Source organism: Octopus sinensis, linkage group LG17, assembly GCF_006345805.1.
Source record: "Octopus sinensis linkage group LG17, ASM634580v1, whole genome shotgun sequence".
In the NCBI taxonomy this organism is placed as follows: Eukaryota; Metazoa; Mollusca; class Cephalopoda; order Octopoda; family Octopodidae; genus Octopus; species Octopus sinensis.
This window is the reverse complement of record NC_043013.1, coordinates 17,430,497-17,444,418: the sequence shown is the minus strand read 5'-3', so window position 1 is coordinate 17,444,418 and position 13,922 is coordinate 17,430,497. Positions and strand designations below refer to the sequence as shown.

The window sequence follows — 13,922 nt, the reverse complement described above, 5'->3', positions numbered from 1 at the left end:
AAAATCAAGTTCTTTTTTATTCTAAAATATACTCTCCATTTTCTACAATGGCTGGAATGTTATTAATCATAGTCAAAGTTAATGTTAAACAAGTTCAGCAAAACACAATGAAATGTGCCTCAATTTTCTTTTCTCTGCATAAAAATACAAAGACACTCCTCCTCCTTTGTTGATGCTGTTGGGCTTTTATACCTCACTTGCTACAAACCAGCACCTTCAGGCCTTCATATCTAATTTTCAAGCTTCTACAATGAGAACCAAAAGAATTCAGGAGGCTATCTAGACTTCAACTCCTGTAATTGTCTCAAAACACTAAAAAAGAAGAAACCATTACACAAGGAGTCGAGGTAGGGGTTTGTCAAAGCTCTGTCCACCTGAAACCTTTTGTGCTTGTATAAAGTCCAGCTCTATTGTAACTGAGCAGACCTCTGATGGTCCAACCATAGCCATCTAATTTGTTTAAGGCTATGTAACCATAGTATCTCATATGTCCTGTCCTGTCTTATATGACAGAAAGATACAATTTGGAATAAATTTGGTTGCTATTTCTAGCTGGTCGAATGGCCATTAACTCAAAACTGTGTGTAGAGCAGAGAGCTCTGGAGAAGAGGTGTAGGGAATTCTGAGGATGACGAGTAGAACCAAAGTAGGAACAGCAAAAATTTTCAAGGAATTACTAGTGTATACTAACTCTTGAAATTACTTGGTGACCCCACTAATGCTAGTGGCACAAAAAAAAAATTACTCTATACACTCCATAAAGTGTGACATTAGGAAGGGCATCCAGCCACAGCAACCATGCCAAAGGTGACACTGGAGTTTGATGCTCTCAAACCATCCAACTCATGCATGGAGAATGAATGTTAAACAATGCTGGTAATGAAATGCACATGTTAAAGTCTTCTCTCTTCATTATACTTCAAAACATCACAATTGCTGTCAGCTTCTAGATCTTACTATCTATCAGCTGTTAGATTTTTCCATATCAGGGCAAATAAATTATTCGACAATATGTCAAAACACGATAACCAACAGAACCATAATCATACAAAGTCTCAAGGTACACTTTCACACAAAATGAATACAGTAGGAAAAGCTAGTTCTGTGGAAATCATGTCAGTTGATCAAAATCTTTCTTTGTGTACAGCCATAGTCTCGGTGCACCAATCTCACCCCCTAAACACTTCAATCACACAAGACAGCTGGAATTCCAGGTGAAGGACAGGCATCTAGTGTCAATCAGCCATCTATTATTTTGTGTCATAGTTAAACTCTTGCTGGCTGACCTCTTAATCATCTTGACCTCCACTCTCAAGCTATCATTAAAGCCACCACCAGCAACAATAGCTAAATACATGCTAATGCTGCCAGTGGCATTTTATTACTATTCATACATGCTTTCATTGCACTACCAAGCACGTCTCTGAGGGTCTTGGATATGTGCTGTGGTTTGCGTTGGTGTCATTTTTACTGTATAAAGAGTACTCTACATTCACATGGGCTATGTCTAATATGCCTAGAAGTCTTTTATGTGATCAAATATGGTAACAATTTGGAAAATATTTAATGAAATGTTTGGATAACAAGTCTATCATTTAACCTTAACTAGAACAGCAATGATGTCGTTTGACTAGAATCTAGTTGTATGTCTCTGAAAATAACTGATAAATGATGTTTATGAATGGCTAATGGCGAAATATTTAAACAATAGTGCTGTCAGATTTTATTAAAGTGGAGGGGGAAGCAGACAGACAGACAGAGGGTACTGCTTCACAAGTGTTTAAAATGGGAACAGAAAGAGACTTTGGTGCAATGAGCTGGGATAATCTGAAACAAACTGACAAGAGTTCTTACTTGCCCTTATAATAAAGGATAGTCCTAGACCCTGCCACACAGCCCACCCAATCAGCTTTCCACTATCCCACCCCTGCTGTCATAATTCCTTCCCTGACAGAAATTCCTTCCATTTCCCTTGTTCTCTGCCATAGTGCTTCTCAATAAGTGACTCCTACTGTTACCATCCTTTGTAACTAGAAATCTGTTCCCTCATTTTCTTTACCTACATTCATCATGCTTCTCCTCTACCTAGAATCATCACCCACTCCCTCTTCTAATCTCCCTAGTTATAGGGGCTACTTTAAGCCCTGAGCTTCACAAGTTACAAAGTGATCTTCACTAGTGCTGGTGCCATGAAAAAAGTACACAGTACACTCTGCAAAGTGGCTGGTGTTAGGGAGAGTATCCAGTCATGGAAACCAGGCCAAAGTAGATGTTAGAGCATAAAAAAACAGTCCTTTGACTCATCTGTTCAATTGTTTTAACCCATGCCAGCATGGAAACCAGACAGATGATGGTAGCAAGATGTTATCTCCTGACACATGGGAAGAAAGTAACTTCAAAAAAGATTTAACTCATATCACATGACCAATCTTAACCATGCTAACATAGAAAGCAGATACAGAGAGAGAGAAAACTGGTTACATAACAGAACAGTTAAAGTCATTAATGTAATAATGGCCTTTATATACAATTTCACAGTAGCAGTGAATGTAAGATAAGTGACTGCTGAGGAGTGTATAATACTTGAAACTATAGTCTAGTCCAGTGGTTCCCAAACTGTGGTCCATGGACCCCTAGCAGTCTGCAAAGGTAGTACCAGAGGGTGTCTTAGGCATCTAAAAGATTAAACTTATAAATGCAATAAATGCAATGCGAGATAAAATCGATATACCTCCTTCCCCACAGTAAAGTTTACTGGACTGTAGTGATGTGCACTTTGGATAATACTGTAATATTTAACAGAGTAAGGCAGAGAACTAGTAGAATCATTACTGCACTGGGTAAAATGCTTAACAGTATTTCGTCTATCTTCATGTTGAGGTCAACTTTGCCTTTCATCCTTTCGGAGTTGATAAAATAAGTACCAGCTGAACACTGGAGTCAATTTAATCAACTTGCTCCTCCCTGGAAACTGCTGGCCTTGTGCCAAAATTTGAAACCAATATGTATGGTGAGTGACCAAAAGTGTGCTCTGGAGGGCCATTAGGAGATGGGTAAGAGGAGTTGATATGAATTATCAGCAATGAGATGTAAAAACCTATTTCTTTATTACCCACAAGGGGCTAAACATAGAGGGGACAAACAAGGACAGACAAAGGTATTAAGTTGATTACATCGACCCCAGTGCATAATTGGTACTTATTTAATTGACCCCAAAAGGATGAAAGGCAAAGTTGACCTCAGCGGAATTTGAACTCAGAACGTAACGGCAGACAAAATACCAGTAAGATGTAAAAACCAATTATCTTGAATATATATGTGTAAACAACTTGATTAGCTGTGAGTTTAATGAGGGAGTTGATGCATAAAGAGAATAAATATTAACCCCAATGCCATTTATCATTGCTACAGAAGTGCCATTGAAAGTGCTTGAGCATGATCCACTGGCTTGGGTTGATAAACTGATAAGGGCAGCTGAAACAATAAGTTGATCAATGACTCTTTGCTAAGCAAGATGTACTAGAGTCAAAGAATCACAATATCAATGCACACCACAACCACAGTTTGGTACAGAAGATACAAGACTGGGCCAAAGAAGAAAGTTAGTATATGATCATATGTTTTGTCACATAGGACAGGTGTGTACAGTAACTCCAGCTAAATACTATCACCTCTACAAACTTTAAAAGAAAAAATGATATTCTATTTTGAAGGATAAGCTGAAACAACTAGGTTCCCAAATGAAATGCAAAAATATTTCATAAGTACTTGAATTGATGGTTGGTGACTCTGCCAGTAAGATGACCCAACAAAGCAGTTTACTGATGATTCTGATATTGCTAGCATTACACTAAACTGCTCTGCATAGAAGAAGTTTTGTTAACTATCACCTGTTGTAAGACTAACCAATATACAACTGTACACAGTTTGAAGGATTGGGAAAGGGAGGCAGGGTTAGCAATCCAATAATTCAAAAACATTTCCTGCTATGAAAAAAACATCTTGGATCAGGGAGGTTAGCTGATTCAAGACTGAAAGAATTAGAATCTGCTTGAAAGGATTGATTGCACAGGATAGAAAAAACTGGAAGGACATGTTGATGATGGACAGGAGGACAATGGAAGGAGGTACATTGCTGGTCAATGGGTACATAAGACAAGGGGGAATGGAAGGACATATAAAAATGGTCTTCATGTTCTATAGGGCAGGAGGAGGTGCCCTGCAAAAATATCAGCTAGAAATCTCTCTAATCAGCAAATTCTCTTTTATACCAAACAAAACAATTACAATTCTATTTACTTATTCATATCAAGGATCTGATGTCTCTTATGTACAGAATCTTTTATCTTCCATCATTATCATTTCCATTCCTTTCTACCATTCACTACCAACATTACTCCATCATACATACAAGAAAAAAAGCAAAATAAAAACACCTGTACTATAAATAAAAATTCTTCAAATTTCTTATCACACATACAGAAATATTTGGGTGTACAAACAAGAGAAAAGGCACTCACTACATGCAATAGAGTATATTTGTTTAAAACTGAGAATTCACTTGGTCACTACTCCAAGTTTTTCTCATGTGCATTCATTCAGAGAACTTAGGATGACCAGTCAGTTTCAAACACACACACACACAGACAAGAGATAGACAGACAAATTTCCTGAGGTTATTTGTTCAAGAGTATAGTCAGATCACCTAAAACAAAGTACTTGGAGTATCAATACTGAATGTGAACAAATTTTACTAAAACAGTGAATGCAAGAAAACAACTTATGTTAGAAATTATAACTATAAATAAGCATTGCCACACTGCTGAAGTCTAGGTCTTTGGAATCTCAAATGCTATAAACTTGATAAATTATATTAATCACCATGTCACCACTATTTTTTTTTTCTTCTTTAAATGCTGTTAATTGTAGGAATTCAAAATAGTTGGGGTTTTTTTCATAGTCAAAATATAAGACACTGCAAAGGAGAGAGGTGTGAATTATTTCAATCAATTCTATATTTATAAAACGAAATATTTTACTGTGTCATCTTAATGTACTATGGTTCTTTTGGTCTATATTGTTGCATTACCTAACGAAAGTCAAATTACATCTTGCCATCTTAAAAAGAAGAAAAAGCAATAGAGCTTATAGTCCTAGATAATGCAGTAAGCAAACATAGACAACCTTTCGGTCCTGCCAACCCTCAACACAGAAGAAGAAAGGACAGCACTTGGTTGGTACTCATTTTCAGCTGAATATACTGGAGAAACATGATATGAAGTAGTTTTTTCTCAAAGACACAATGTGCCACCCATTCTGAGAATTGAACCCACAACCTTATGATCATAAGCCCAACTCACTAACCATCAAAGCCAAAAACTTCAAATCAGAGTTATATAGCAGTACTTTATTTTCTGTCCTTTATAAAGTTGACAGGCAGTGATTTGAGAGAGGATTGTTGCTATATGTAGTAGGTTCCCTTGTTGGCTCCAGATAGTTTAGCTAGCTCACCATAGAGTTGTTGGACTTGCGGGAGCCAAGTTTGATTCCTCCTACAAGAACAGCTACTATATGTAACATATCAGGTAGCATCAAATGAAAGTGCGATCTGTCTGTCATCAACTTAATAGTGCAAAAACTGGAAAAAGCAGATCTTGAAACTTTCAGATTCAGTCAAAAAATTCTCCATTCATCAATATAATCAATAAAGGGATGAATTGGCAGAGACTGGGTATTGGATACAATGTTTTCTGGCATTTGTTTTGACCATCTGTGCTCCAAGTTCAAGTCCTGCCCTTCATCCTTTCAGAATCAATAAAATAAAATGACAGTCCAGGGTTGTGGATGGGTAGAATTACGAGAGCATCAAACAGGATGATTTGTGGCATCCGATCCAGCTCTGTGTTCTGAGTTCAAATACCACCTTCAGTCACCAGCAAAATAAATAAATAGCCATCTGTGTATCATTCTTAATGCATACACATTCCAAGAAAATTATCTGTGGTATTCATCTGGGGATAATATCCTTAATAGATACAGTGTTTAAAAACACAAAACTACCAGTAGAAACTACGAAATCAACCAGCAGTAGCAGTGACAATGCTAGATGTACATTTCTGCCTCGTTAGGCTTTGTCCATAGCATCTAGCATTCTTACTACTACTACTAGACAATTGGAAATGGACACTACCTGCATGATGATAGCACTCATTTACAATTATCACACAATGTCATGGCAAGGAGACAATAGCATGCATGCACACACACACGCACACGTGTATATGGTGGGCTTCTTTCAGTTTCTGTCTAGCAAATCTACTCGCAAAGATTTGGTGAAACCAAGACTTTGATAGAAGACGTGCCCAAGTTGATATGCAGAGGAATACATACATACATATTTAATATCATCTAAATAATTACCTCATAACATGTGGAACTCTGTTAGTGTATGCACAGAATTTATATAAAAATTTATAAAAGAAGATGGAATGAACAGGCTTTCATCACCAATCACGATTGTTTCTGTGCAATGGTAACAGTTGTTAGTTGCTGAGTTTTCCATATACTACTACATAAAATATATAAATAATCAAATATGATCCAGCAACAACTATATACTGGCATATCATCAGGTGAGTGACTTTGATAGCACTACTGGATCAGATTCAGTTCCCTATCGTTTTATACCCCATAGTATTTTTAGCATTTTCTCTATACTGAGTAACTTTGAGATTCAAATAAACGTAAGTTATAAAAATCTCTCTATATATAAAGCTGAAGCTGTCTGTGTAAGGCAGGTTTGGTAGCCTTCAACTAACACTATCTCCTCCGAGACCCTGTGGCGCAAGTTGACCAAAATTGAGAGTATGCTAGAAGAAGGCTTGCTCTTCCTTCCATAGAAGAAAAAAATTCAAATCAGACCATGTTAACACCAAAAATTATTTACATCAAAAAGGTGCTTTTTTTCTATGAAAATCTCTATTTTTTACGATTTTTTTACTGCTGTGTCGCCATTTTTCGGTGTATTTCAACCAGAAAAATGTTCACTTAAAGAGAATAACAAGCTACATAATGCAAAATTTTTACTTTTCAAAAATTCCAATTCTAAAGGGTCGAAACAAACCCGAGGAATGCTGAGCGATACTGCTAGTACCAAATAAAGTAATGACAGTAAAAAATTTTAAATATATAATTTGAAAAATTAGCTAAAAATATGAAATTTATATTTCTAATATTTTATTGCCATTACTTTATTTGGTATTTTTACGACTTATGCCTATTCAAATCTATAAGTTGCTTAGTAGAGAAAGAATACTAAAAATACAATGGAGGTATAAAACAATGAGAAACTGAACATGATCCAGCAGTGCTATCAAAGCCACTCACCTTATGACATATGGAAAACTCAGTAACTAACAGCTGTTAGCATTGCACAGAAACAATTGTTGTGATTTGTGATTAAAGCCTGTTCATTCCATCTTGTTTTATAAATTTATAAATATATAAATCACACACATACACACACAGACAGACACTCATCATCAGCCTTATTTAAAGTCCACTTTTCCATGCTTGTACGGGTCAAATAGAATTTGCTGAGGCAGATTTTCTGTAGCTAGATGCCCTTCCTGTCATCAACCCTCACCTGTTTCCAAGCAAATTAATATTTCCCATGGCCAGACATGTTTTCCATGAAAGACTGGAAATGAACATCGCTTGTATGATGGTGATACTCATTTACAATCATCAGTTGATGTCATAAGGGTACACATGAACACACACACACACACATCCGCTTCTTTCAGTTTTCATCTACTAAATCTACTCACAAGGCCTTGGTCAGCCCAGAAGAGACTTTCTCAAGGTGCCATGGAGTGGAAATGAACCCAAGACCACAGGAATGGGAAGCAAGCTTCTTAACCACACAGCCATGCCTGCATCTGTAGGCATACTGTGTGATTGCCTCTGAGCAAATATTTTGGAAGTCAAACATTTGTACAATTAATATTCACTCCACTCTTCCTTACATTGATTCCATTTTTGAGTTTTAATCTTTTTGGATGCTGTGAATTACACACACATTATATGAATCCTTGTATTGCCCTAGCTCAGCTCTTATTCAGCAACCCTATAGTAGTCCAGCCACAACCATCCCATCTTTTTTTAATATATATATTAAGGATAACATTGGGTTTAGTTCCCCTTTCAAAACTGTAGAGTGTAATTCTAAGGAAATTTTGCTGTTATTTCTAGCATAATGAGCGAATATCTTCTGATATTCATTTCCAAATTAGATTAAATTTCATTTTTGACTCATCCATTATGTAATCCTCTCCCTCTCTCTAGCACACTCCTCTCCCCCCCTCTCTCTCTGCAGCACACTCCTCCCCCTTGCACTCATCTACTCACTTTCCAAATTATGTCCTTCCTCCTGTCTTACCCCCCTTCGTACTTTCACTTTATGTACCCCTCCCCTAATATATTTCCTCAACCCAATTTTTTCCGAATCTAAATTGAAAATAGAATAAAAGAAAGGAAAGAAGAAAATAAAAATAACTCTTTCTTCCCAGTTGCCGAAATATTATATTACACACATTAATAATATAATACATTCATACATATATTTCTCCATACACACTAGTTGCTTTTGAAAACGCTCAAAGACCCAAATACTCGGAGAACTACTACTACAGCATACATTTGATACAACCACACACACACACGTATATACATACATACACACATATATTTATCCACATTCATATTATGTGTATACACACACACACACAAATACACGGGGAGGACCCAAAAGACAGAGTCAATGATTAAAAATGATCAGGGATACTAAAACACAAACAGAAAAACCTACAATACATTTAAGTATGTGTGTGTGCGGGGGGTGGGGGCAGTTGTCATGGTCGGTGATCATAGTTGCGCTTGCACAGGGTTAAATACAAACTGCTATAGACAACAGCTAAGCACTTCGCCAACCATGTCATCGCTCTACATGTTCTCAACTCCAGACGGTCAAGCCCGCAGCCATATCCACCAGACACAACTAACTACACACCGTAAGTTCTTACGAGAGGGCCTCACCCACCTTAAAAAACAGGGGACAGAAACCGTCTCAATAGAAATGTGGGTATTTAACCTCAAAGGACAACGAAAATAAATGTGTATGCGCGTGTTTAAGAATACACACACACACACCTCCTACCCCGTTTCAACCCTCTCTCCTTTCCATGTCAATAAAAATCAACAGTTTTGCAATGTGTGTATGTGTACACACACACACACACGCACAATGATAACTGTTGTTTCAGTAATTAACTGTTAACAGCAACAGAAAATATTAATTCTAAAGAACAAAGAATGGATGGATGTAAATATCTGCATCAAATCTTTGTATAGAAATGTGAATGTTTAGCAAGTGCTTTTTTGACGTTGTTATTGAATGTGTATATATATAGAAAACGTACACGCAGCCTGCATTCCTACCCACTGTCGATAAATTTTGCCCTCCTACAGGTGAACGGATTCGGAGTCATTCCTCATCCTGTAAAACTGACTTACAAATATTACATACAATAGTATGTACAACTACTACGATATCTATCTATCACACACACACAATACAGATGTGGATAGGAGCTGGTTTCTAACAAAGAAACGAAGCACCATCACTGGAATTTGGATAACAACAACGATAGTCATTACACACACACACACACACACACATACATACACGCTCATAAGTAAGGTCTGTGTGTGTGAGTAAATGGCTTCATTCCATTGTTACTAGGAGTTTTCAAAGACGAGGTATATATTGGTAGCGATCCTTCAGACAATATTTTGAAAGGTGAATACTGTCTGAAGGATGGCAGCCACGTATCTCCACCCTTTAAACTAACCCAGAGCGACGGTGATGAGAAATCCAGATTGTCTTCCTATATATAAGCTACTTGGCGAATGAATGAGAACTTTTTTTTTTTCCTTTTGTATACACACGCACATAAAGAGGCACATACATGTGTGTGTGTGTGTGTACATAAACATTCGACAGACGAAATATATTCTATAAATGGTTTGCATCCATAAACCTTTAAAAAATATATCTAGAATATTCTTTGCAACAGGATAAGCAACGAAATTAATTACTTGAATACATCAACAATCCAAGCACTACGCCCAAATCATTCTCAAGAACGAGTGTGGGTGTGTACACACAAATATATAACAGTTCTTTTAAGACAAAGAGAACAAAAGACGGGTGACAGTGATGGCGCTGTATCAAAACATCCTAGATTCCACATTTGTTGTTGTTTAGTCTAGGTCAACACTAACCAAGCACAATTACAATATCTTAACACTGCCATTATTCTTTCATTTCGTTAAGACAGCAAAGTATAATTTAAAAGCAGTTAAGTTGCTACTTCTAGCAGGTCGAACGACTACATATCGGCTCCGTTGACCTGCTTGTCCGTGCGTGTGTATACACACATACATACACACATATATGTCAATATATTCCCCATAATATACACTCGTCATTAAAATATGAGAAGAGATGGTAAAAATTACATTTATGTATACACACTTTTCCACAGAATTGTCATTGCATACTCTGCGCTAGTCTTGTACAATTATATACACCCTTTTACATATATGAAAACACTTCTCTACTATTATACTACTATTACTGTCTGGAATCATAACTGTGGAATCGTAACTGCTTATAATATAGCATCCAACTACTAACTCGACAGAACAGATCGTGTGTGTGTGTGTATACACACATTATTCGAGATTCTAAACGGCGAAATTTTACAAAATTATCAAAAATTTTCCTATCGTTGACCAATAATTATTCCATATAAATTCTATTGATATACAAAACATTCGCCAATGTTGTCTCAAAGAGGTAACAGACAAACCCGAATAAAACGAGCCATCTAGGTGATAAAATAGCAAAATTTTATTTCTAAAATATAAATGTATTTCTTCAAAAAAATAACAACAGAAAGAATATCACCAACAAAACAAAATAGAGATTTTTTTTCCTTCTGTCTTCCTCTGCAAGATGCCAGCTACAAAGTAACGTCTCACAAAAACGAGGGCAAATAAAAAAAACCTGTGTGGATAACATCTTTTCCCATATCCTTCTTCAGCACGGCTCACTACCAAAAATAAATTACTATTCTACTGGGGTTGATTAAAATAAGGTACCAGACATGTACTAGGATGAATGAAATCAACTTAACCGCATCCCAAATTTTGTGCCCTGCCATCTATGTTAGAAATCTTTAATTCAATCAAGGTTGACTTGGTTTTCAATTGTGGTAGTGATACAGTAAGAGTCTTTGGTAGACGTCAGTGATCTTGCCCCAAATTTGTGGTCTTGTGCCTATGTAAAAAACAACATAAGTCCACCTTCCACACAGAGTCAATAACCTGGAGCGCCACACACATCACACAGTCACTAGACCGACCTACTAGAAATTGCAGCCAAATCCCTCTCGAATGGTAACCTACCATGTTTAAAATGGATAATGTAGTTGTAGATATATACTATGTTTGAATAAAAGACAGGATGGTCATAGTTAGAACGTCTTTGAGTATAAGTCTGTTCGATCAGGTTTAACCTGAAACTAAACCACCAGCACCATGCAACCACCACTGTTGTTAATCCTTGTTTGCTAAAACAGTAGATGATGCTGAACCGAAACTCACATTAACCAACCAATCCTTATGACTATTTAATAGTTATCATGGTCTCTTCTTGGAGGTAAAGATGATATTTGAACAGTCAAAGAATTATTGGGGACAAGCCGAGAGTTTACTTGCCCCCAGTAAACTTTTTTAATGAATCCCCTAAAGACCAGTGGGATTATGCTGTTAAACAACACTACCCGCTGGGTTTAAAGTCTAGCCAATTCTTTTTAAATAATGGTAAAACAGTTATCTGTCATGATAGGCATCAAATGAGTCCAACTGATTTATGTCAACCAAATTTGTTGGTGCTACTATTTTAAGGATTTATAATACATTTTTTATCGTTTTTATTATTTATTAAGGTAGTTGGCTGGTAGAATCATTAGTATGCCAGACAAAATGCTTGGCAACAGTTTTTCCAGCCCTTTATTTTCTGAGTTCATCAGCCCCTTAGAATCTTCTCCCTGTTCATATCTTCCTAGAGATAGTGACTTGCAAAACATTGACATATAAACAGTGGCATCAATCCTACTCATCTTGAAAGGCTTGCAAAGGTTGCAGCCATGTTCCCTTACTCCAAACTCAACAAGTAAAATGAAACAAACAGTAGAACCATAAGGGTGGCTTACACAGTTCCCCTCCAAGCCTTATTCAGATTTATACTTGGTACTTAAGACCTCTGGTTTAGGAGCAATTTCTTTCCAAGTTCAAATTCCAAACTATATATAGACATAGATGATATGCAGTTTCTCTACTCTTAGAGTTCCATTTCAAAACTCAACATTATCTACTTTTCCATTCACCCGCAATTAGCAATGACACACAGACGATACATTTAGCTATAGTCCTCCTATTTACAACAGGCCTAGTGGTTTAGAAAAAAATATTTAACCCTTTCATTACCAATCCAGCTGAAGCCGGCTCTGGCTCTAAATACAAATGTCTTGTTTGCAAAAGTTTTGAATTAAAATCTTCCACCAAACCTTAGACACAATTTATGTTCCTAACACTAGCTGAATGATAACTAAGTTATTTTATTAAATTCTTTGTTATATTTAAAATTAATTAAAAGAAACACAGAGCATCTCAAAATAAAAACAGTAACAAAAGGGTTAAATACTGTAGCATCACTGCTCATAACCAAGTCACTAGATTCATTTGTGCTAGTCATTGTAAATAATGTTTGATCACATTGGCCAAGCCTTCAGCCAATAGCAGGTATGGCTTATACCATATATAAGACAGACATTGCAAATGAGAAGCCAACTGTCTCTACCAACCCTGTGGCACTTTATATTGTAAGATGATCCAGTTATATTGTTGTTTGTCTCACGTTCATACCATTTTAACAAAATATTTCCCTTGGGTGCTTAAAAGATTGAGATATTTTAAACTTGCCAATCTATTACTCTCAGTGTGGTGTGGTGATATGTTATTTTTTTTTTTTTTTGGTGGGGGCTCAATCACAATATAAACATTAACTTCTTGAAAGTAAACCTAACCACATACAGTGAAGTTGCATTACACTGTACATGTTAGTGATTAAGGTATCAATCAGTCTATTTGGTAAGATTTGTGAACGATAATTTAAAAAATAAGCTCCAAGGCAGAAGTATTGGAACAGGATATATGATTAAATTAACCTTGGTATTTGGCTATTATTATATCTAAAGGATAAAAAGCAAAGTTGGTACCAGCAGGACTTGAATTCAACACATTTATTACACTACAGATCCAGCAGTCAACAATCCAATGAGTTTCTGACATAAAACAAAACTACTAGGAGAGGTACAGTTGCTGAAATGTATCCTTTTTAAAGAACTGGTATTTCAGTAGTTCTATAATTAAGAGATTCTGAGTTCAATTCCAGGCAGTGACCTTAATAATAATAATAATAACAACAACAACAACACTGAAAAATACCTTGGGAATGAGAACCCAGGTTCGAAATTTCCCCAAGACACCTGATGAAGGCTGGAGGGTATATCAGCTGAAACGTGTTAACAACAAACAAGATGAGGACAAATATCCGTCAAATGTAAATAATGTGGTATTTCAGTATCTCTATTCTGGAAGGATGAAGAGTAGAGATGGATTTTGGTGAGATTTGAATTCAATTTGTAACCAGAACACATCTACAAATCAAATAATAGTAGAAATCAAACTGACATTTGTACTAGACCAATACTATAATAAGAATATTTTTTCTC

At 36.3% G+C, this 13,922-nt stretch overlaps 1 protein-coding gene across 1 annotated transcript in view; it reads right to left on the bottom strand.

The window, feature by feature from the left end:
- The window catches only part of LOC115220828 (hepatocyte growth factor-regulated tyrosine kinase substrate), a gene marked incomplete at its 5' end in the record, with an annotated part of 75,392 nt that extends 61,717 nt beyond the window's left edge, over positions 1–13,675 (bottom strand). The window contains one exon of the mRNA XM_029791002.2: positions 13,636–13,675. Within this exon, the coding sequence (XP_029646862.2) occupies positions 13,636–13,675 (40 nt within the window). The remainder of the gene's footprint in view (positions 1–13,635) is intronic.
- Between the last annotated feature and the right edge of the window lie 247 nt (positions 13,676–13,922).